This window comes from Pelophylax lessonae (genome assembly GCF_965119305.1).
Source record: "Pelophylax lessonae genome assembly, chromosome: 3".
In the NCBI taxonomy this organism is placed as follows: domain Eukaryota; kingdom Metazoa; phylum Chordata; class Amphibia; order Anura; family Ranidae; genus Pelophylax; species Pelophylax lessonae.
In genome coordinates, this window is record NC_138770.1 from 209647922 (window position 1) to 209672776 (window position 24855).

The 24855-nt window shown below is 47.3% G+C and overlaps 1 protein-coding gene across 2 annotated transcripts in view; it reads right to left on the reverse strand.

The window, feature by feature from the left end:
* The window catches only part of CUL3 (cullin 3), a 328571-nt gene that overhangs the window by 132049 nt on the left and 171667 nt on the right, over positions 1-24855 (reverse strand). For both annotated transcript variants that reach the window (XM_082252499.1, XM_082252498.1), the window contains exon 5: positions 20554-20668. In XM_082252499.1, the coding sequence (XP_082108625.1) occupies positions 20554-20668 (115 nt within the window). The remainder of the gene's footprint in view (positions 1-20553; positions 20669-24855) is intronic.

The window sequence follows — 24855 nt, forward strand, 5'->3', positions numbered from 1 at the left end:
ATGGAAAACGCCTGTAATCTGCCCAAAAAGAAGCTCATGTACTTTTTTGAGCGTTGGGCGTTTTGTATACAGCTTCAAAACGCTCAGATGTGAACAGGGGCCATTGAAATTAATAGGATTTGTCTTGTTGGGCGTTTTGAGAGCTGATCCTAGAGCAGAAAAACGCCCCAAAAACGCCCCAAAACGCCTACATGTGAACGGAGCCTAAGTCTCCTAACTATAAACAAAAATGATTACATTTGTATCTTTTCCTTCCCTCTGCCAGGGAGAAAGGAAGTTTAACCTCTTAAAGACTGGATCTTTTTCTGACACTTGCTGCTTGCAAGTTAAAATCAGTTTTTTTTTTGCTAGAAAAGTACTTAGAACCCCCAAACATTTTATATATTTTTTTAGCAGAGACCCTACAGAATAAAATGGCGATTGTTGTAATATTTTATGTCACACTGTATTTGCGCAGCAGTCTTTCAAACGCAATGATTAGACTTTAATGAATAATAAAAAAAAAAAAAACGTAACAGTAAAGTTATCCCAATTTTTTTTTTTTTGTTACACAGAGAATCGTGATCTTTATTCCAAGCTAAAAAATCGTGATTCTCATTTTGGCCAGAATCGTGCAGCTCTAATATATATATACATATACACACACACACGCCTAGCAGCCCACATTACATTAGTATATAGCCATCAAGCAGTGTCTGGCCTACCTGGTGATGACTGGTCCTGGCGCTCTGATCCGATGGCCTGGTCTTTAAAGGGGCAAATCCTTGCGATCCAGAAGTGGTTAAACCTGCAGGAGGACCGGTGTTTTTATCTATTAATGACTTTACTATTGCTTTAGGCCTGGTTCACATGTATGCGGGTTGGCGGTTCACATGTATGCGGGTTGGCGGTTCACATGTATGCGGGTTGGCGGCCCACATTTGCACAGGCATAGCAGCCCATTGATTTGAACGGGCTGCTATGCCCTCATTTTCCGCAGAAAAAAGGTGCATGCAGCATTTTTTTTAAATTCAGTGGCCTTGAAATCCATCCTGCTTTTGCACCATGCGACTAACCTGCAGTTCCTGCTCTGGCAAGCTTTCTGCATTTTTTGTATACGTGGGCACGGCATTTAAAAATAAACAGTTTGCGTGTGCAGCAACGGCAGGTAAGTCGCATGGTGCAAAAGAAGGATGGATTTCATGGCCACTGCATTTTTTTAAATTCTGCATGCACCTTTTTTCAGCTGAAAACGCAGGCATAGCAGCTCAAGCCCATTCACATCAATGGGCTGCTATGCCTGTGCAAATGTGGGCCCCCAACCCGCATACATGTGAACCACCAACCCGCATACATGTGAACCAGGCCTAAAGCAATAGTAAAGTCATTAATAGATAAAAACACCGGTCCTCCTGCAGGTTTAACCAATTAATGACTTTACTATTGCTTTAGGCCTGGTTCACATGTATGCGGGTTGGTGGTTCACATGTATGCGGGTTGGGGGCCCACATTTGCACAGGCATAGCAGCCCATTGATGTGAATGGGCTTGAGCTGCTATGCCTGCGTTTTCAGCTGAAAAAAGGTGCATGCAGAATTTAAAAAAATGCAGTGGCCATGAAATCCATCCTTCTTTTGCACCATGCGACTTACCTGCAGTTGCTGCACACGCAAACTGTTTTTAAATGCCGTGCCCACGTATACAAAAAATGCAGAAAGCTTGCCAGAGCAGGAACTGCAGGTTAGTCGCATGGTGCAAAAGCAGGATGGATTTCAAGGCCACTGAATTTTAAAAAAATGCTGCATGCACCTTTTTTCTGCGGAAAATGAGGGCATAGCAGCCCGTTCAAATCAATGAGCTGCTATGCCTGTGCAAATGTGGGCAGCCAACTCGCATACATGTGAACCGCCAACCCGCATACATGTGAACCGCCAACCCGCATACATGTGAACCGCCAACCCGCATACATGTGAACCAGGCCTAAAGCAATAGTAAAGTAATTTATAAACAACACCTCCTTCAGGTTTAACCACTTCTTGACCACAAGGATTTGCCCTCTTAATGACCAGGCCATCGGATCGGAGCCGAGCGCCAGGACCAGTTATCACCAGTTAGGCCAGACACTGCTTGATGACCTATTTTAGGCCTGGTTCACAGAGTCTGTACTGACTGACTATATAATAATGTGCATAAGTGAACCAAAGCCCCTAAATTCAGCAATGAAATTGAAGTGAGGTGGAAATTTAATAATTTAAATTTAATAATTGAATACCGTGATAATACCGTATACCGTGGCAAAACCTTAATCAATTAATCGCAGCATGAAAATCTGATACCGTCACAAGCCTACTGGAGACAGAGGGAGGAAAAAATTTCTTGGTTGTGGTGAAAGGCCAAAACCACCTTCGGAAGAAAGGCACCTCCTTGTTCTGGTGTAAAACCAGAATTTTACAAAAAATAAAATCATGTCCTATTTCTGCAGCGGAAGAGGGGTGGATGGGAGGCAACATGGCCTGGAGGGTTAAATTCCATTTTAAAATGATCAACTTTTTATGTAAAACCTTTACCCTATAGGGAAAAATGGTTTGCTGTAACCGATTATAAGGCATTGGCTGGAGTTAAGCTTTAGTTTAATTTGGTACATCTAACCACCCACGCTCAACACACACATTGACAATGCTGCTGTCCGAATCTGACCCTGTGCTCCTTCATCCAGAGTGCTGTCCGCATAATACAGTAGGTTGGTTACTGGAAAGATTACCAAGAAAAAAAAAAAAACCCTAATGCAGCCACCACATCTAATGATTGGGTAAACTGTAAGCTGCAATATATTACATTTTTGGTTTAGGGTTTAAAGTGTTTGTCAACCCCCCAAAAAATAAAAAAAAGCTAATTTTCCTTTAAGGCGTGAACAGCAGCACAGTGCATGTGCTGTGCAATTCTTCCCTTCTTAACTGGCAATAAAGCTGGTTGATCCTGCCAGTTCCGGAGTCCCCCTGCCTCTGCTGACCATGATAATCATGGCTGCTGAGCCCTGACTACTGTGGTCAGGGTATGCGACTCCGCCATCCGCAGCCCTGGTTTCTCCTCGGACAGTCTCTCCACCCTCCCTCCATGTCTGCATGACAGCGTTTCCTCCGCACCCCTCCACACTATTCTGCTGCATAATGCTTTCAATGTATGTAATGCAGATATCCAGCCATTACCAAAACTGTTTGTTAGATATGAAAAGGATAAATACACCGAAAACCAAAGCTGTGCGGTCACATGGTCCCCTGTGCTGGCCGGCCTCGATCTATGGAGAGAAGCAAGAGTGGCAGAGATACCTCTCTGCTGGCCGGCTGTCACAGGGGAATCTCAGCCACTTTTCTCCATAGATCGAGGCCGGCCAGCACAGGGGGATCACGTGACCGAGCAGCTGTGGTGTCAAACAGTATTTACCCTTTTCGCATCTAACAAACACATACAGTTTTGGTAATGGCTGTATATTGGCATTGCATACATACAAAATCACTTTAGTGACTTTACAAACACTTTAATCCTGCTATAAAGCCAGTGGAATAGGACAGCCTCTTGTGACAGGTTTGGCCTGTTGGGAAAAGGACAAAGCTTGTCCACAAGTAGTCTATCTGTGGGGAGTAGTTGAGGAAGGACCCTCACTTCAGGGAATGCATACACCAGTCTGAACGTCGACCAAGGAATCACTAGGCCAGGAATCCACTGTGAGAGCAAGGGAATCACTGGACCTGGTTACAACCCCATCTAGTTTTTGCAAAATTTGTAGGCCACATTGGTCCCCATTTCTAAAAGAGGATCAGGAAGATCTCTGGATGGATAGACCACCCCGAGCCCATGTGTTGGCAAACTCGGGCAATCTGCTTGCCAATTTTCCACTCTTAGTATGCAGTTAGAGTTGGAATGCGTTTCGCTGCCCAGGAAAGAATCAGGCTTGTTTCCTTCAGGGCCACCCAGCTTCCGCAGAGCCCTTGGTGGTTTGTGTATGCCACAGGAGAGGGGGTCCACTGAAGGAGTATTACCCTTCTATTTCACAGTTTCAGAACGTTGATGTGGCGCATCGAACCCCTGTTGTAACCAGGCTCCAAGTACAATCAGAATTATACATCCCGCCCCAGCCCATAATGCTTAGGTCTGTTCTTACCACCATCCAAGGAGAGGGAAGAAATAATTTCCCCAATTTCGGGGCTGAGAAGGAAATCCACCAAGCCAGGGAGTTTTTTTTTTCTTTTTTTTTGGACAGTAGTAGTGGGCAATCCAGAGAAAGGACCAGTTTGTCCAATATTATGAGAAAGTTGATCTGCAAGAGTCTTGGGTGAATCGGAGCAAAGGGGACCACATCGAAAGAGGTTACCATGAGACCCAGAACACTCAGGCAGAAAGGAGTCATGGGATGTCTGGTTGACCTGAGAATCCAGCAAATGGACCTCTGAGAAGTAAACTTATCCTGGTGCTGGAAAAATGCCTGGGCCCCAAATAACGGAATTTTTGTAAAATCTTACCTTTAAAATTCCTTTCTCGGAGTCCTCCGACAGTCGCCGCCTCTTCATATTCGTCACATATGGGTATTAGACTTTGCTCCGAAGGAGTAGCTAGGCAAAAGAATATGTTAACATTAAAGCTTTTAACATATCCCACCCTCAAGGGGTGGTCCCCTCAGTCAATACCCTCCTACTTCCTGCAACCATATCTCAGTTTTAGTGGAATAGCAGTAGAGTATACAACCAAACCCCAAAAGAGGGGCGGGGGCGGCGACTGTCGGAGGACTCAGAGAAAGGAATTTTACAGGTAAGATTTTACAAAAATTCCGTTTTCTCTTACGTCCTCCGACAGTCGCCGCCTCTTCATATTCGTCACATATGGGGACGTCCCAAAGCAGTGCAAACATGAGGGGTGGGAAACGCATCCGCGCCGAAAAGGCAACGCAGTCTCCGCATCAAAGAAAGGAACCTTACCAAAGGAAGGAACCCAGCTGGGCAACAGGAAAAAACAGGTGCTTAACAGGAGCAACAACCCAGGAAAAGACAAATAACCAGGGGATAAAAAACTTATCCCAACAGCCAGAGGTCCCCACAAGGGACCCTAGGGAATCGCCGCACTAAGAACCTTGCGGCCAAAGGAAGCATCCGCCGATGCCTGAACATCTACTTTGTAGAATTTTGTGAAAGTGTGCACGGTCGACCAAGTCGCCGCCTTACACACCTGGGCTACAGAAGCCCCATGACGACAGGCCCAAGACGTACTCAGAGATCTAGTAGAGTGCGCCTTCACAGGCACAGGGGGAACCTTCCCCTGCAAGGCATAGGCCTGTTCAATGGTCTGCCTGATCCATTTGGCGATGGTAGAGGCCGACGCCGCCATGCCCTTCCGAGGACCCTCTGGAAGAACAAACAAGGAGTCAGTCTTTCGAAAAGACTCAGTCGATTTAAGGTAAACCCTTATCGCCCGAACAACATCCAGAGAATGTAATCTCACCTCCTTTGGATGTGTAGGCTTCGCGCACAGCGAAGGCAAGACAATATCCTCATTAAGATGGAATTCCGAAACTCGTTTCGGAAGAAAAGAAGGATTAGGTCGCAAGACCACCTTATCCAAATGAACAACCAGATACGGAGACTTGCAGGACAAAGCTGCCAGCTCCGACACTCTGCGAGCCGAAGTGATCGCCACCAAAAAGGCGACCTTTTTGGACAACATAGACAACGAGATCTCCCTGATCTGTTCAAAAGGAGCACGTTGTAACACAGATAGGACTAGATTCAAGTCCCAAGGGGGCAAAGGATCCCTCCTAGGAGGAACCAGATGCCGCACACCCTGAACAAAAGTGCCAACCAAGGAGTTGGAAGCCACGGGACGTTGAAACAGAACGGCCAGCGCAGACACCTGACCCTTTATCGTAGCCAGCGCCAAACGCTGATCGACACCCGTTTGAAGGAAGGACAGCACTCGGGAAACCGAGTACGTGCGGGGTGAAAACCCCCTGGACTCACACCAGGCAAAATAGGCCTTCCAAGTACGGTAATAAACCTTCCCCGAGGAAGACTTCCTCGCGTTGATCAAAGTATTAACGACCTCTGGGGAGAGACCCTTCTCCTTCAGGACCTCGGTCTCAACAGCCAGGCCGTCAAAGCCAGAGACTGTAAAGCAGGATGGTATATCGGTCCTTGAGAAAGGAGATCGTCTCGAAGAGGCAGACGCCACGGGGCGTCGACCGCCAGATTCACGAGGTCTGCATACCAGGACCGGCGAGGCCAGTCCGGTGCCACAAGAATCACCGTGCTGCATTCCGAGTGTAACCTGCGAAGGAACCTGGACAGCAACTGAATCGGTGGAAACGCGTACATCAGCCTGTACTGATGCCACGGGGCCACTAACGCGTCCGACGCGTCTGCCCGAGGGTCGCGCGTCCTTGCCACGAACCTTCTCACCTTGTTGTTGAGACGAGACGCGAACAGGTCCACATCTGGAAGACCCCACTTCGCGCACAACATCTGGAAGACAGCCGGGTGGAGAGACCATTCCCCCTGATCCAGGGTCTGGCGACTCAGATAGTCCGCCTGCCAGTTCTCCACCCCCGGAATGTGAACCGCCGTTATCGCCGGGACATGAGTCTCGGCCCAAGACAGAATGTCGGCCACTTCTCGAGCCGCTCGGGCACTCCTGGTGCCCCCTTGGTGGTTGATGTAGGCCACCGCCGTGGCATTGTCCGTCTGCACCCGAACCGGGCAGCCCTGCAGCCGGTCCGTCCAGCGATGAAGACAGAGATTTATCGCACGCAATTCCAGAATGTTGATCGGAAGGGAAGACTCCCCCTCCGACCAAGTTCCCTGGGCGGACAGAACGCCCAGAACACCACCCCAGCCCGACAGGCTGGCATCCGTGGTGATCACCGTCCACGAGATAGGACGAAACGACTTGCCCCCGGACACCATCGGGGACTGGAGCCACCACAGAAGGTCTCTTCTGGTGCGATGACTCAACGAGATTTGAAGATCCAGAGATTGAGGTCGCCCGTCCCACATGGACAGGATCTCCGCTTGGAGACCCCGCGTGTGAAACTGGGCGAAGGGAATCGCCTCGAAGGCCGAGACCATCAATCCCAGACATCTCATGCACGTCCGCAGAGACGAGTGCGGAACGTCCCTGAGGGACCTGTCGTCCTCCTGAAGAGTTCTGAGTTTGTCTTCCGGCAGGAAGACCTTCGCCTGCACCGAGTCCAGAATCATTCCCAGGTAGGGAAGACGAACCGACGGACTCAGTGTCTACTTTGGAAAATTTATCGTCCAACCAAACTCCTGCAGAGTTTGCATCGTGACAGACAGGTCCTTCTCCAGACCCTGGCTGGTCGCAGACCGAACCAGAATGTCGTCCAGATACCCCAGGACAGAAAAGCCCTGGGCCCTCAATAATGCCAGAACCGGTGCAAGCACCTTGGTGAAGACCCGCGGAGCCGAGGCGAGACCAAAAGGCAACGCCACAAACTGGTAGTAATCCTCCGCAATGGCAAATCGAAGGAACCTCTGGTGACCCTCGAAAATGGGGATGTGAAGATACGCATCCTTCAAATCGATGGAGGCCATGAATTCCCCCGGAACCAGGGCAGCCACCACCGACCGCAGGGATTCCATGCGGAACTTTCGAACCCGCACAGAGCGGTTCAGAGCCTTCAAGTCCAGAATTGGACGAACCTTGCCCTCCTTTCTGGGCACGGTGAACAGATTGGAATAAGAAGAAAAGAAGAAAGATCCGCGCTTAGGATAAACTATCTATAAAATAGTGCGTAAAATTTCTATAAATAAAACACTAATGGCTGCTGCCCACTCCAAAAGATGCACCCCCAATGGGGGAGCGTCAGGTGTAAATGTCAAAAAGGGGAGTGATTGGCGCTGCCAGGAAAGTAGGTTAATGGGAAATCTGGGTTAGGCTCCTATAGTTCAAGACCAAGTTCAACACATGCAAATGCACATAGAATGTATGTGGGAATAAGAACTATATAAGTAATAGGATATAAAAACACAATGGGTGTGTAATATGTGTGTAAAATTAAAACTATGTGATTGGAATAAAACCCCCGAAACCTGTCCCGATGAGGCACCGGAACTACCACTCCCTGAGCCCTCAGGTCCCGCACCGCCAAGTGCAGGTCCCGTAAACGCTCTGGAGACAGTTGAAGATTTGAGGGAACAAATCTGCTCTCCAGCCGAGAGAGAAACTCGATCTTGTAACCAGAACGAACGATCTCCTGAACCCATCTGTCCCGAACGCGGGTCAACCAGGGCTGAAGAAAACCGAGCAAGCGTCCCCCCACCCCAAAACTGGGTGAGGGCGCCCCTTCAGGCCGCAGTGTTATGGGCTGCGGATCCGGATTGACCGGACTTCTGTTTTCCAGACCAGGGCTTCTTCTGAGAGCCTTGACCTTTGAACGGTTTGCCCTTGTAGTGCGACCGAAAGGCACGAAAGGACCCCTGAGGGGGCCGAAAATTAGCATGCTTCTTCCCAGAAGCCCCCTTAGCCTTGGGGAAATGGGGCAAGAGAGTGCTCTTACCTCCGGTGATCCCCTTAATCAACACATCCAAGGACTCCCCAAAAAGGCGAGACCCATCATAAGGCAGATTGGCTAAGGTCTTACGTGAAAACTGGTCCACCGACCTACATTTCAACCAAACCAGGCGGCGAGACAACACCGCCACGCTGTGCACACGTGCAGCCAACGGGACTAGGTCCAAGTCCGCATCACACAGATACATGACACCCTGGTGGATTTGATCCACCATATCCAGGGTCGCCGGCGAGGCCGAATCGGCCACTAGGATTCGAATAAGCATCTGCGTCCAACTTGCGACCGCCTGGGCCGCCATGAGAGAGGCAAACAGAGCCTTAAGCATAGAACCCGTAACAGAATAAGTATGACGGGCAAGAGACTCCAATCTCCTATCCGTGGCATCACGGAACACAGGGGAATCCTCTGCAGGAATCGCAGTGGATTTGTTTAAAACCGCAATTGCGTGATCCACCGGGGGTGGCACACACCACCTTTCATCAGTGGAAGGCGAGAAAGGATAACGCAGCTTGAACCTACTTGGTACAGCAAAAGGTTTGCGTAGATTGCGCCATTGTTCCTTAACAGCGCGCTGAAAATCATCATTGCAGGGAAAAACCTGCGGCGTCCTGCGTTTTCTCTGCGTCCCATAAGCCGCCAAGGCAGCGGGGGGACACACTTCATCCTGCAAACGCAGCGTTTGTTTTATGGAAGCAATCAATTCATCCATGATTGCAAGCTCTTCAGGCGAGCCAGGGGGAGAATTATCAACCCCTTCAACTTCAGCCTCCACCTCGGACCCCACTAGATCCAGGGAGGAGCGGGACCCCGATAAGGAGGCCCCTGCCATAACAACCCCATCACCTTCACCCTCAGAATCAGAGGAAAGAGCAACTCTGGGTCTTTTAGTAGATTGAGCAGCCACCAGCATCTGCACCTGAGCAGCAAGGCCAGCCACAATAGTGGCTAAATCCCCCCCTGGGGGGGAAACAGCGGTCCCCTGGCTTTCCACCAAGGCGGTAGGAAATTTGCCCTCCTGAGAATCCATTGCCCCTATAACAAATGCCGGATAATAAAGGGTTAACTGCCCCTTTAACAAGCGCGGCGAGCGCAGCCCACCGCACCACACACAAGCACAATGAGACCCCCACAGGGACAATAAAACTGACACAGGCAATGGATAGGAAGGATATAACCTGAGGAGACCCTCGCCGCTGCCTCGATCGGTGTTCCTGGAGAAGAGGAAGTGATGCTGCCAGGGCGCTCTATGAAAGCCTATGGGAGGCTACAAGAAAATGGCCGCCATGCATGTAGAACATGCGGCCGGAGCGAGTGTAGGCAAAATGGCGCCGTTTGGCGCCGAAACCGCCGCTCCACAGTGCAGTAATGCACACATGTCTGTATATAAAAAAACATGTCAGATCGCAGCAGCGATCGCTGTATAATGCCCAAACATGCCACAAAACATGCCCCACAGCACACAGCTTCTCACACTGACAAGGCTGACACACACAGTGTCACACAGCTCCCCCCCCCCTTGCAGCCCACAGCATGCAGCCGAGAGATAGGGAGACAAACAGTGTGAATAGAGGCAGGTTACACAGTCCCAGACTGACACCCCCCCAGACAGACAGGTCCCCACATAAATACACTTACCTCACAGTGGCGTGGGGGACCCGCACAGGCGAACAAGCCGCTGCACATGAGGCAGGGAGAGTCGCATACAAGACGCACAGAATGGGGGTTAAGAAACCGCACAGCGTCCAGTGAGGTAGCCACCTCACCAATCATCCCTGCACCGAACAGGGATGGGTCGTTCACTGTGCCAGGAGCGTTACCTGGCTGAACGCTCGATGGCAGGCTGGGAAGCCACTGACCCACGACCTGCGACCAGGGGGATCAGCCCGAGACCCAGCCCGCATGATCCTCTTCATCCGAAGAACTAACTAATGCTGACAAAAAGAACAGCTAAGTAAAGGTAGAGAGAAAACTCAAACAAAAAATCAAAAAAGAAGAAAGAGTCTGGGGCACAAAGCCCCAGCACAGAGAGAGCCAGCCACTCCTGACAAGCTAGACATTAAAACAGATATGGTTGCAGGAAGTAGGAGGGTATTGACTGAGGGGACCACCCCTTGAGGGTGGGATATGTTAAAAGCTTTAATGTTAACATATTCTGTTGCCTAGCTACTCCTTCGGAGCAAAGTCTAATACCCATATGTGACGAATATGAAGAGGCGGCGACTGTCGGAGGACGTAAGAGAAATTTCATTTGACAGAAAAGATGGGAGGGCAGACTTCTTGAAGTTTATCAGCCATCCAAAAGTTTGAAGTAACTGCATTGTCTTGACTGCTGTCAAACAGGAACATAGCTGAGGAAGCTTTCAATTGAAGGTCATTCCAGGTACCCTGTGACGTGGATACCCTGAGACCTTAGAGCTAGTACTTTTGAAGAGACTGGATTTTCACAAAAGCATGTGTTGTGTGTGAGAAAAATGGTAATGTGGAGATATGCATTTTTGATGTTAACTGATAGCAGAAATTCCCCTATGCATTTAGAGATTTTTGACAAAATGGTGCGACTACCTCCAGCAGAAAAGAGTCACCAAACACAGGATAGGTGTTCTCTGCCCGAGGCACGTCGCAATCTTTTGATGAATGGACAGTCGCAATGGCCATCTTTAAGGCCACTTCAACATCCCTTTTAATACCAACACCCCTGCCACTTCCAAACGTCTCAGTCTAACCTCCTCTGACCTGAAGCAATGGATACATGCTTCTACTCACTCTGAAGGCAATATCCTTGAATTGGTTTTCTCCCACCTATGAACTCCGAACAACCTTTCAAACAATCCTTTCCCTCTCTACCCAATTAGTTTTACTCTCTCCCTCTCCTCCACCTCCTCTCCCTCCAGCTACCTTACAGTTATCTGCAGAAATCTACGCCATCTCAGCCCTACTCTTCTCTGCTACCGACCACCTCTATGACAAAATCGCACCCCTGTCCTGTACCAACCTAGCCACTTCTGTCTACAACGCTTCACTCTTAGCCTCCCTGGACACACTGGCCCCCCTCACTACACACCGAATCAGACCCCTACCCCTTCAACCTTGGCAAACAGATAACACTAGAAGTCTGAAAAAGCATAGCCGTGCTCTTGAGCACCTATGGCGTAAGACTTAAGTCACAGAAAGATTTCAACTAATATAAATCTGCCCTCCAAAAATACAATTCCAATCTCCACACTGCCAAGCAGACCTATTTTATCACTCTCATCAACAACTTGTCATCTCGCCCCCGGCAACTCTTCGCTACCTTTAATTCTCTACTCCGTCCTCCACTGCCTCCACCCACTGATTCACTCACTGCCCAGAAGATTGCCAACCACTTCAAACAAAAGATTGATACAATTCGCAAGGAGGAGATCATTGCTATTCAGATACCTTCCATGCTTCACGCTTCATGCCCACAGGTGCGATCACTACTTCCTTCATTCAACCCCACCACTATAGACGAGGTTGCTAAACTACTTCTAATGTCCACTTAACCACCTGCCCCCAGGATCCTGTTCCCTCGCAAATGCTACGTTCACCCTCTGGCCCTATTCTACGCTCTAACCCACATCTTCAATCTCTCCCCCTCTTCTGGCATCTTCCCCAACTCTCTAAAACATGCACTAGTCAGCCCCATACTTAAAAAGCCCTTTTGGACCCAACCGATCTTAACAACCTACGCCCGATTTCCTTACGCCCCTTTTTGTCCAAACTCCTTGAACGTCTGGTCTACAACCGACTGTGCGACCACCTTGCCGATAATAGCCTCCTTGATCCCCTTCAGTCTGGATTTTGGCTTCAACACTCCACTGAAACTGCTCTCCTAAAACTGACAAACGATCTACTAACAACCAAAACCAATGGACACTATTCTGTACTCCTCCTCCTGGACCTTTCTGCTGCCTTTGATACAGTTGACCATCCCCTCCTCCTCAAAAAACTCCATGCCTTTGTCTCCGTGAAAACCGCACCTTTAGCGTTACTTACAATTCTACTTCCTCCTCTCCTCTTCCCTTCTCTGTTGGGGTCCCCCAAGGCTCTGTTCTTGGACCCCTCCTATTTTCAATCCACACCTCTCTGGGTCAGCTGATAGCCTCCCACGGTTTCCATTACCATCTCTACGCTGACGATACCCAAATCTTTTTATCCACCCCTCAGCTCTCTCCCTCAGTCTCCGCACGCATCACTAATTTACTATCTGATATATTGGTCTGGATGTCACACCACTTCCGCAAACTCAATCCATCCAAAACCGAGCTAATAATTTTTCCTCTACCACGTGCCGATTCCCCTGATCTCTGTCAATATTGATGGAAGTACTATCAGCCCATCCCCACATGTCAAGGTCCTAGGTGTTGTCCTGGATTCTGAACTCTCCTTCAAGCCTCACATCCAATCACTGTCCAAATCTTGCCACCTTAACCTCCGCTACATCTCCAAAATACACCCCTTTCTAACCAAAGACACAACAAAGCTCTTAGTTCACTCCCTGGTCATCTCGCGCCTCGACTACTGGAATTCCCTTCTCATTGGCTTACCTCTACACAGGCTATCCCCCCTTCAATCCATCATGAACGCTGCCACCAGACTCATGCATCTTACCAATCGCTCAGTATCCGCCGTTCCTCTGTCAAGCCCTCCACTGGCTTCCGCTCACCCAATGAATCAAATTCAAAATACTAACATCTTACAAAGCCATCAACAGCTTAGCCCCCAACTACACCACTAGCCTAGTCTCAAAATACCAACCTAATCGCTCTCTTAGTTCCTCTCAAAACCTCCTGCTCTCTAGCTCCCTTGTCACCTCCTCCCATGCTCGCCTCCAGGACTATACCAGAGCCTCTCCAATCCTATGGAACTCCTTACCCTTATCTGTCCTATTATCTCCTACTCTTTTAGCTTTTAGGCGATCTCTAAAAACCCTCCTCTTCAGAGAAGCCTATCCTACCCACACCTAACAACTCTACCTCCATTTTCTCCATCTGCCCATCCCCCTCGGTTACTGCCTTTTGTTTCACTTGACCCTCCCTTCGATTGTAAGCTCTAACGAGCAGGGCACTCTTGATTCCTCCTGTATTGAATTGTACTGTAACTGTATTGTCTTCCCCCACATTGTAAAGCGCTGCGCAAAATGTTGGCGCTATATAAATCATGAATAATAATAATAATAATAAAGCTAGAACCAGGGAGAGCAAAGGTTGTATTCAACAGGGTTTCTAAGCATCTGACAGAATGCTTAGAGGGAACATGTTCAGCGAGATCCCCTACTGAGACCGACCAGGATTTCATAAATTCCTTTTCCATAGGAAGAGGGGGGGAATAATATTTTTTTTTGCTAGAAACAGAACACCTAAACTTTTTTTTTTTTTTTTTTTTTTAGCAGAGACACGAGGGAAAAAATGGTGGCTGTTGAAACTTTTGTCACATGTTTGCGCAGCAATTTTGCAAAGGTGCTTTTTTTTTTTTAACCAGTTTCATGCATTTAAAAAACAAAACATTAAAGTTAGCCCCATTATTTGTATATTGTGAGAGATGAGGTTATGCCAAGTAAATAATATCGGTACTTAAAAATCTCCATAGGCGATGCTTTAAAAATGTTTACAGTTGGAGCGCGACATACGTATGCGTTCGCTTCTGCTTGCAAACACGCGGGGACAGATGCGCTTTAAATTTTTTTTTGTTTATTTTTACACTTTGCCTTCATTTTTTATTTTTGATCCCTTATTCTTATTACAAAGGAATGTAAAAATCCCTTGTAATAGAAATATTGCATGATAGGTCCTCCACATCTCTCCTCTAGGCAGAAAAGCCTAAAATCCAAAAAAAAAAAAAAAAAAAAAAATTAAAAAAAAAAAAAAAACACAATCTCGGCCTTTCCAGCCAGGTACACGGCAGTTTTTACAATTACTGGGTCGGACGTGACATAACGTCGCGCCTGGGCCTCCGAAGGTCAGAGACTGCCGGCGACCATCTGGTCCTCGGTATTCTCTATAGTAAAGTTCCGCCGCCGGAGGATTCACCAATTGCACGGGCAGGCCGGTAGAAGCACCGAAGGGCATCCGGGGATGTCCTCTCCCATTGCCTGTAAGAAAGATCCAGCAGCTGGACTGCCGCTATGATTGTTCCTACAGTGAAGCTGCAGGCATCAGATATCTCCACTCAAAATCCAGGACGTCATATGACAGCCTTGGGCTGAAATTGGTTAACCACTTCCCCCGGGTTGACGTGCCAATTTGGGGACTTGAAGTGCCGATATCTGAATGATGCTACAGGCATCTTCCAGATATCTTTTTTCAGCAGGAAATCCCCAGTAATGTAAAAAAATGTTTCCCGTTTATCATTGTTGAGAGAAAAAGTAAAAGAATATCCCAAATTGGAGCCAGAAGAGTAGTAGAGAGGAAATCTTCCAATGGAGACAACAGTTCTGGTGACCAACCTGGATTGCTGCACTTTGGAGGATTTGCTCTCACTTCCTGTTTTGGCTACAGGACAGGAAGTGAAGGGACATCTCTCCAATGGGGCACAGATGGCAAAAAACAAAGTTTTGTTACACTCTTATCAGTAAAGGAAATGCGGAATCCTCCTAGGACACTAGCAAAAAAAAAAAAAAAAAAAAGGAGTAAAAGGGGTTACATCTTTTTGTTTTTAATAAAATCTTTTAGCTTTTACAAGGATATGCTATTGCTAAAATGTTAACAAGATCTAGAATACAAGACTTTGACTATTGTACAGACATGACTGAACAGAGTAATGGTTTGGTGGTATATTTTTTTATGCCAAACAACCTAAATGACATTCCAGAAGACACTCCTGCAGGTGGCTGTGTATCCTAATTGCAGAAAATGCCAGCCAACTATGTTCACAGAAATGTATAAATAAAAACTCCAGAGAATGTATGACTTTGGAATAAAGTATAAAACTGAAGAACAGATTTTTTTTTTTGCAGCTTACCAGCTGTTGAATGTGGTGGCTGTATTAGTTGTATTTCTCTGGCCAAGTACATTTTCTGAAAGTACCTGTTCATCCTGCCAAAAATTCTTTGTCATTTTAACTTACTGCATGCCGAACTGATCATGGCTGATCAATCTGATCAGCCATCCCAACTACGTAATGTATATGACTGGACACCATATGCCTATGTAATGAAGATGAGGAAAGACCAAGGCATTTGTAGTCCAATCTGGAGAGCATCCTAGTAACCACATTGCTGCTCCATAGAACAGTACCGCAAGTAAGCATGGTCACCTAAAAACAGAAGGGGAGTTACTGACCGGAACAATAGAAAAAAAAAAAAAATAAGGCTTAACGTTATTGTAAACTCTGTTTTTTTCCCTATAAAAATAAACATACTTGCCACCTCTGTGCAGCTGGTTTTGCACAGAGCAGCCTGGATCTATTTTCTCCTCCTGGCCCCTCCCTCCCATTCAGTGCCCCCACAGCAAGCAACTTGCTGTGGGGGCACCCGAGCAGAGTCACAGCTCTGTTTGTCCATTCTGACATGGAGCCCCGACCCGGCCCCTCTCCCTCTCCCGTGATTGGCCAGCTGACTGATTGAAAGCAATGGATGCCAATGGCACCGCTGCTGTGTCTCAGCCAAACAGGAGGGAGAATCTTGGACAGCTGAGACACTCAGACATTTATGGACAGAGAGGGACCTCTGGTAAGTGATAGGGGGGCCGAGGGGGGCTGCTGCACACAAGGTTTTTTTTTTTCATCTTAATGCATAGAATGCATTAAGATAAAAAACCTTCTGACTTTACAACTCCTTTCATTTACAGGGACACATAGACCCATGGTTCCTGTGCAGAGGGTTGTGATTATGCACCCAAGAAATGATAGATGATCCTGCAGTGGCGTGTATGCAGCCTGTCAAAATTAAAAGCAGAAATGTGATGCTCTTTCCACAAAGATCAGAGCGGTTGTAAATACTGACATGTACAGCCATTGCCTCTCTCAGGCAGTCATTCAATTTGACAGTCTGGCTGCACCGGTCATTCCTTAAAGTGGTTGTAAAAGGTAAAGGACAAATTACAGCCAGCTCCTCTGTTCTTTTAATCCATCCTACACTGTGTAATTGCTTTTTTAATATTATGCCTGTAAATACCTAATCTTTGCTCTTGGCTCTAGCCGGGAAAGTCAAGTGACAGCTGTGACCAGCCAGAAGACATAAAAGATAAGGTATTTGCAGGCTTTTTTTTACAAAAATATTTACACAGTGTAGGAGACATTAGTATGACAGAGGCGTTGGCTGTAATTGTTCTTTACTTTTACTGCACATACCAATAGTGGGGCGGGGGGCTGAGACACACACAGGAGCGGACAGGCAGTAAGGGAGGGAGAGGGCTAGAGAGGAGAGCAGCGGGATGATGGAGACACGTAATCTGACCACAGTATTCAGGGACCAGCAGCCATGAATACCGTGGTCAGCACACACAGGGGACACAGGAACAGGCAGGATTAGTCAGATTTTTTACAGCTTACAAAGGGGCAGATTAGACAGCACAAGTACTGTGCTGTTAAACCACTTGAAGACCAAGCCCATTTCTGACACTTGTTGCTTATAGGTTAAAATCAGTATTTTTTGCTAGAAAATTACTTAGAATCCCCAAACATATATATATATACATACAGTGGGTACGGAAAGTATTCAGACCCCCTTAAATTTTTCACTCATTGTTATATTGCAGCCATTTGCTAAAATCATTTAAGTTCATTCTTCTTCCTCATGAATGTACACATAGCACCCCATACTGACAGAAAAACACAGAATTGTTGACATTGTTGCAGATTTATTAAAAAAAAGAAAAACTGAAATATCACATGGTCCTAAGTATTCAGACCCTTTGCTCAGTATTTAGTAAAAGCCCCCTTTTGATCTAATACAGCCAGGAGTCTTTTTGGGAAAGATGCAACAAGTCTTTCACACCTGCATTTGGGGATCCACTGCCATTCCTCCTTGCAGATCCTCTCCAGTTCTGTCAGGTTGGATGGTAAACGCTAGTGGACAGCCATTTTTAGGTCTCTCCAGAGATGCTCAATTGGGTTTAAGTCAGGGCTCTGGCTGGGCCATTCAAGAACAGTCACTGAGTTGTTGTGAAGCCACTCCTTCGTTATTTTAACTGTGTGCTTAGGGTCATTGTCTTGTTGGAAGGTAAACCTTCGGCCCAGTCTGAGGTCCAGAGCACTCTGGAGAAGGTTTTTGTCCAGGATATCCCTGTACTTGGCCGCATTCATCTTTCCCTCGATTGCAACCAGTCATCCTGTCCCTGCAGCTGAAAAACACCCCCACAGCATGATGCTGCCACCACCATGCTTCACTGTTGGGACTGTATTGGACAGGTGATGAGCAGTGCCTGGTTTTCTCCACACATACCGCTTAGAATTAAGGCCAAAAAGTTCTATTTTGGTCTCATCAGACCAGAGAATCTTATTTCTCACCATCTTGGAGTCCTTCAGGTGTTTTTTTAGCAAACTCCATGCGGGCTTTCATGTGTCTTACACTGAGGAGAGGCTTCCATCGGGCCACTCTGCCATAAAGCCCCGACTGGTGGAGGGCTGCATTGATGGTTGACTTTCTACAACTTTCTCCCATCTCCTGACTGCATCTCTGGAGCTCAGCCACAGTGATCTTTGGGTTCTTCTTTACCTCTCTCACCAAGGCTCTTCTCCCCGATAGCTCAGTTTGGACGGACGGCCAGCTCTAGGAAGGGTTCTGGTCGTCCCAAACGTCTTCCATTTGAGGATTATGGAGGCCACTGTGCTCTTAGGAACCTTAAGTGCAGCAGAAATCTTTTTGTAACCTTGGCCAGATCTGTGCCTTGCCACAATTCTGTCTCTGAGCTCTTCAGGCAGTTCCTTTGACCTCATGATTCTCATTTGCTCTGACATGCATTGTGATCTGGAAGGTCTTATATAGACAGGTGTGTGGCTTTCCTAATCAAGTCCAATCAGTATAATCAAACACAGCTGGACTCAAATGAAGGTGTAGAACCATCTCAAGGATGATCAGAAGAAATGGAAAGCACCTGAGTTAAATATATGAGTGTCACAGCAAAGGGTCTGAATACTTAGGACCATGTGATATTTCAGTATTTCTTTTTTAATAAATCTGCAACAATGTCAACAATTCTGTGTTTTTCTGTCAGTATGGGGTGCTATGTGTACATTCATGAGGAAGAAGAATGAACTTAAATGATTTTAGCAAATGGCTGCAATATAACAAAGAGTGAAAAATTTAAGGGGGTCTGAATACTTTCTGTACCCATTGTGTAAAATAAATATATAAATATATATATATATATATATATATATATATATATATATATATATATATATATATATATATATATATATATATATATATATATATATATATATATATATATATATATATATATATATATATATATATATATATATATATATTTATTTTTTTTAGCAGAGATCCTAGAGAATAATAGTAGTTGTTTCAATGTTTTATATTACGCTGTATCGACGCAGTGGTCTTTCAAACCCAATTTGTTTGGAAAAAAATACACTTCAATGAATTCAATTTTTTTTATATAATGTGAAAATGGTCATGCTTTAAAATTTTACACACTGGTGGAATGGCAACAAACTACGGTACTTAAAAATCTCCATCAGCGGCGCTTTAAAAAAAATCTAACAGTTACCTATTTAAAGTTAGCGGAGGCCTTGCGCTGGAATTATTGCTCTCACTAACGATCACTGCAATACCTCACATGTGTGGTTTAAACACTGTTTACATTTGAGGGCGTGACTTACATATGCATTTGCTTTGGCACGCGAGTACGGAGGAATGGGGCCCTTTAAAAGGGGTTTTTTTTTTTTTTAACACGGTCCCTTACAAAAACACAAAATTCTTTATCACTGTCACAAGCAATGTAAACATCCCTTGTGACAATATGAAGTGACAGGTACTCTTCATGGATGGATCGTGAGTCTAATACCCCAAACCCCTCCTCTGCACTTCAAAGTATTCAAAACGCCAAGATCGCCGGTTTTGAATACTTCGTAATTTTTTAAACTGGCGCCGTTGGCCTGCGAGCATACTGGAAGGGACGGCTTGACGTCGCTTCCGGGTTACTACATCCGAGTAACAGAACAGGAGAGCCTGAGTGAGCCACGGAAGGCAGTTGGGGGGGGGGGGGGGGGCGTCCCCTCCTGCTGCTTGTAATAACAGTAGATCGGCTGCTTAGCCGCATCAGTTCTTACTACAAGAAAGCCGACAGACGGCTCCAGAAAAATGGTACGGGGTAATGCGTGAATACAACCACTTGGAAGTCCATGAAGTACAGGTGCGTGATTTGGCAAGAAGTGGTTAATCTGCTATAAAGGGAACTGGATCATATTTTTTTTCCCCACCGGTTACAACCACTTTAAGCTGGTCACACATTTTGCAACTCTATTGTTTAATTTCCTTTAGATACCCCTTCATTTATGTAGTGCAAGGGCCTGCCTGATTACATACAAAATGAAAATGTTTAGTTTGACCTAGTATTAGAATATGGTTTTGGTAAATATAAAGGAAAGCTGTACAAGAAAAATTGTATAATGTATGGCCAGTCTTGGACACAAAACTTTCTGAACTGAGTTACAGGATTGGGCACCTGTGTGAATGAGGCTTAAAGTAGGAAGGTTAATGGGCTCCTGCCTAAATTCACCCTAGTATGTGTATGCAGAATGCAGGTTGACCTTACATTGTAAGCTCCTTGAGGGCAGAGACTGATGTATGTAAGGTGTTGCATACATTTTGGGTGCTATATAAATAAATGAAATAAAGGAACTGGAGCTTGAAAAAAAAAAAAATAATAATAATAATAAAAATAAACTAATGCAGCCATCCAAGGACAGGTAAGCTGTAGTCGTTTTTTTTTTTTTTTTTTTTTAAAGCGGACAGTTTTTTAAAAGCTGAAAAGCTGACAGCAATGCAGACACTGAATCATTCACCTGGAAGAACTCTGCAGACATCTCTAAAAATGGGGCTTCAAAATCTTCTTCGTAGACCGACCTTCCTTCCAACCCAAGGATCATAAGCATCTGGCAAGCATTTCTAATTGCGCCTCTGTCAAGAAATAGGAGTAAAGGGTTTAGAAAACAGAAATCAGCTTTACTAAATATTTAAAGAGATTCCATCACCAGACCATAAATTAAAAAGAATAAGTATCTTCCCATCAGATTAAATAATAATTTAAAGCTGTATTAAACCCAAAGCCAAAAATGTAATATACTGCAGCTTATCAATCATTAAAAGGTAGTGGTTGCATGCATTTTTTCCCCACTGTTTTTACATGGTGATCTGGCCTGTAATACACCACCTGAATTAAAGTGCCCCCAATCTGGATGAAAGGGCACCTTTGGACAGCAGTATTGTTAATCTGGAGGGCGGGGAGTTTTAGATGTACTAGCAGCTTTAGATACACTAACAAATTGAAGCCAAAATTCGGCTTACACTGCAGTTAAACCTATTTATAGCAACAGCTTTTCTTTTGCGATAAAGGTTTTACATGAATAAATAAATGCTCATCATTTAAAGCACCCCGTCAGTGGCATCTAGTCCTCTGTTGCCAGTCACATGTTTAAAAAAAAAAAAAAAAAGGGACTTTGAAATACAAAGAAAAAACGGAATTTTGTAAAATCTTACCTGTAAAATTCCTTTCTCTGAGTCCTCCGACAGTCGCCGCCTCTTCATATTCGTCACATATGGGGTATTAGACTTTGCTCCGAAGGAGTAGCTAGGCAACAGAATATGTTAACAATAAAGCTTTAACATATCCCACCCTCAAGGGGTGGTCCCCTCAGTCAATACCCTCCTACTTCCTGCAACCATATCTCAGTTTTAGTGGAATAGCAGTAGAGTATACATTCAAACCCCAAAAGAGGGGCGGGGGCGGCGACTGTCGGAGGACTCAGAGAAAGGAATTTTACAGGTAAGATTTTACAAAAATTCCGTTTTCTCTTACGTCCTCCGACAGTCGCCGCCTCTTCATATTCGTCACATATGGGGACGTCCCAAAGCAGTGCAAACATGAGGGGTGGGAAACGCATCCGCGCCGAAAGGCAACGCAGTCTCCACATCAAAGAAAGGAACCTTACCAAAGGAAGGAAACCAGCTGGGCAACAGCAAAAATAAGTGCTCAACAGGAGCAACAACCCAGGAAAAGACAAAAAACCAGGGGATACAAAACTTATCCCAACAGCCAGGAGTCCCCAACAAGGGACCCTAGGGAACAGCCGCACTAAGAACCTTGCGGCCAAAGGAAGCATCCGCCGATGCCTGAACATCTACTTTGTAGAATTTTGTGAAAGTGTGTACGGTCGACCAAGTCGCCGCCTTACACACCTGGGCTACAGAAGCCCCATGACGACAGGCCCAAGACGTACTCAGAGATCTAGTAGAGTGCGCCTTCACAGGCACAGGGGGAACCTTCCCCTGCAAGGCATAGGCCTGTTCAATGGTCTGCCTGATCCATTTGGCAATGGTAGAGGCGGAAGCCGCCATGCCCTTCCGAGGACCCTCTGGAAGAACAAACAAGGAGTCCGTCTTTCGAAAAGACTCAGTCGATTTAAGGTAAACCCTAATCGCCCGAACAACATCCAGAGAATGCAATCTCACCTCCTTTGGATGTTTAGGCTTCGTGCACAACGAAGGCAAACAATATCCTCGTTAAGATGGAATTCCGAAACTAGTTTCGGCAGAAAAGGATTAGGTCGCAAGACTACCTTATCCAAATGAACAACCAGGTACGGAGACTTGCAGGACAAAGCCGCCAGTTCCGACACTCTGCGAGCCGAAGTGATCGCCACCAAAAAGGCGACCTTTTTGGACAACATAGACAACGAGATCTCCCTGATCTGTTCAAAAGGAGCACGTTGTAACACAGATAGGACTAGATTCAAGTCCCAAGGGGGCAAAGGATCCCTCCTAGGAGGAACCAGATGCCGCACACCCTGAATAAAAGTGCCAACCAAGGAGTTGGAAGCCACGGGACGTTGAAACAGAACGGCCAGCGCAGACACCTGACCCTTTATCGTAGCCAGCGCCAAACGCTGATCGACACCCGTCTGAAGGAAAGACAGCACACGGGAAACCGAGTACGTGCGGGGTGAAAACCCCCTGGACTCACACCAGGCAAAATAGGCCTTCCAAGTACGGTAATAAACCTTTCCCGAGGAAGACTTCCTCGCGTTGATCAAGGTATGAACAACCTCTGGAGAGAGACCCTTCTCCTTCAGGACCTCGGTCTCAACAGCCAGGCCGTCAAAGCCAGCGACTGTAAAGCAGGATGGAAAATCGGTCCTTGAGACAGTAGATCGTCCCGAAGAGGCAGACGCCAGGGGGCGTCGACCGCCAGATTCACGAGGTCTGCGTACCAGGACCGGCGAGGCCAGTCCGGTGCCACAAGAATCACCGTGCTGCGTTCCGAGTGTAACCTGCGAAGGAACCTGGACAGCAACTGAATCGGTGGAAACGCGTACATCAGCCTGTACTGATGCCACGGGGCCACTAACGCGTCCGACGCGTCTGCCCGAGGGTCGCGCGTCCTTGCCACGAACCTCTTCACCTTGTAGTTGAGGCGAGACGCGAACAGGTCCACATCTGGAAGACCCCACTTCGCGCACAACATCTGGAAGACAGCCGGATGGAGAGACCATTCCCCCTGATCCAGGGTCTGGCGACTCAGATAGTCCGCCTGCCAGTTCTCCACTCCCGGAATGTGAACCGCCGTTATCGCCGGGACATGAGTCTCGGCCCAAGACAGCAAGACAGAATGTCGGCCACTTCTCGAGCCGCTCGGGCACTCCTGGTGCCCCCTTGGTGGTTGATGTAGGCCACCGCCGTGGCATTGTCCGTCTGCACCCGAACCGGGCAGCCCTGCAGCCGGTCCGTCCAGCGATGAAGACAGAGCCTTATCGCACGCAATTCCAGAATGTTGATCGGGAGGGAAGACTCCCCCTCCGACCAGGTCCCCTGGGCGGACAGAACGCCCAGAAACACCACCCCAGCCCGACAGGCTGGCATCCGTGGTGATTATCGTCCACGAGATCGGACGAAACGACTTGCCCCCGGACACCAACGGGGACTGGAGCCACCACAGAAGGTTTTCCCTGGTGCGATGACTCAACGAGATCTGAAGATCCAGGGATTGAGGTCGCCCGTCCCACTTGGACAAGATCTCCGCCTGGAGACCCCGCGTGTGAAACTGCGCGAAAGGAATCGCCTCGAAAGCCGAGACCATCAATCCCAGACATCTCATACACGTCCGCAGAGACGAGTTCGGAACGTCCCTGAGGGACCTGACTTCCTCCTGAAGAGTCCTGAGTTTGTCTTCCGGCAGGAAGACCTTCGCCTGCACCGAGTCCAGTATCATTCCCAGATAGGGAAGACGAACCGACGGACTCAGTGTCGACTTTGGAACATTTATCGTCCAACCGAACTCCTGCAGAGTTTGCATCGTGATAGACAGGTCCTTCTCCAGACCCTGACTGGTCGCAGACCGAATCAGAATGTCATCCAGATACCCCAGGACAGAAATGCCCTGGGCCCTCAATAATGCCAGAACCGGTGCAAGCACCTTGGTGAAGACCCGCGGAGCCGAGGCGAGCCCAAAGGGCAACGCCACGAACTGGTAGTGATCCTCCGCAATGGCAAATCGAAGGTATCTCTGATGACCCTCGAATATGGGGATGTGAAGATACGCATCCTTCAAATCGATGGAGGCCATGAATTCCCCCGGAACCAGGGCAGCCACCACCGAGCGCAGGGATTCCATGCGGAACTTGCGAACCCGCACATAGCGGTTCAGAGCTTTCAAGTCCAGAATTGGACGAACCTTGCCCTCCTTTCTGGGCACGGTGAACAGATTGGAATAAAACCCCCGAAATCTGTCCCGATGAGGCACCGGAACCACCACTCCCTGAGCCCTCAGGTCCCGCACCGCCAGGTGCAGATCCCGCAGGCGCTCTGGAGACAGTTGTAGATTTGAGGGAAAAAATCTGCTCTCTGGCCGAGAGAGAAACTCGATCTTGTAACCAGATCGAACGATTTCCAGAACCCATCTGTCCCGCACACGGGCCAACCAGGGCTGAAAAAAACCGAGCAAGCGTCCCCCCACCCCAAAACTGGGTGAGGGCGCCCCTTCAGGCCGAACTGTTATGGGCCGCAGGTCCGGATTGGCCGGACTTCTGTTTCCCAGACCAGGGTTTCTTCTGAGAGCCCTGGCCTTTGAACGGTTTGCCCTTGTAGTGCGG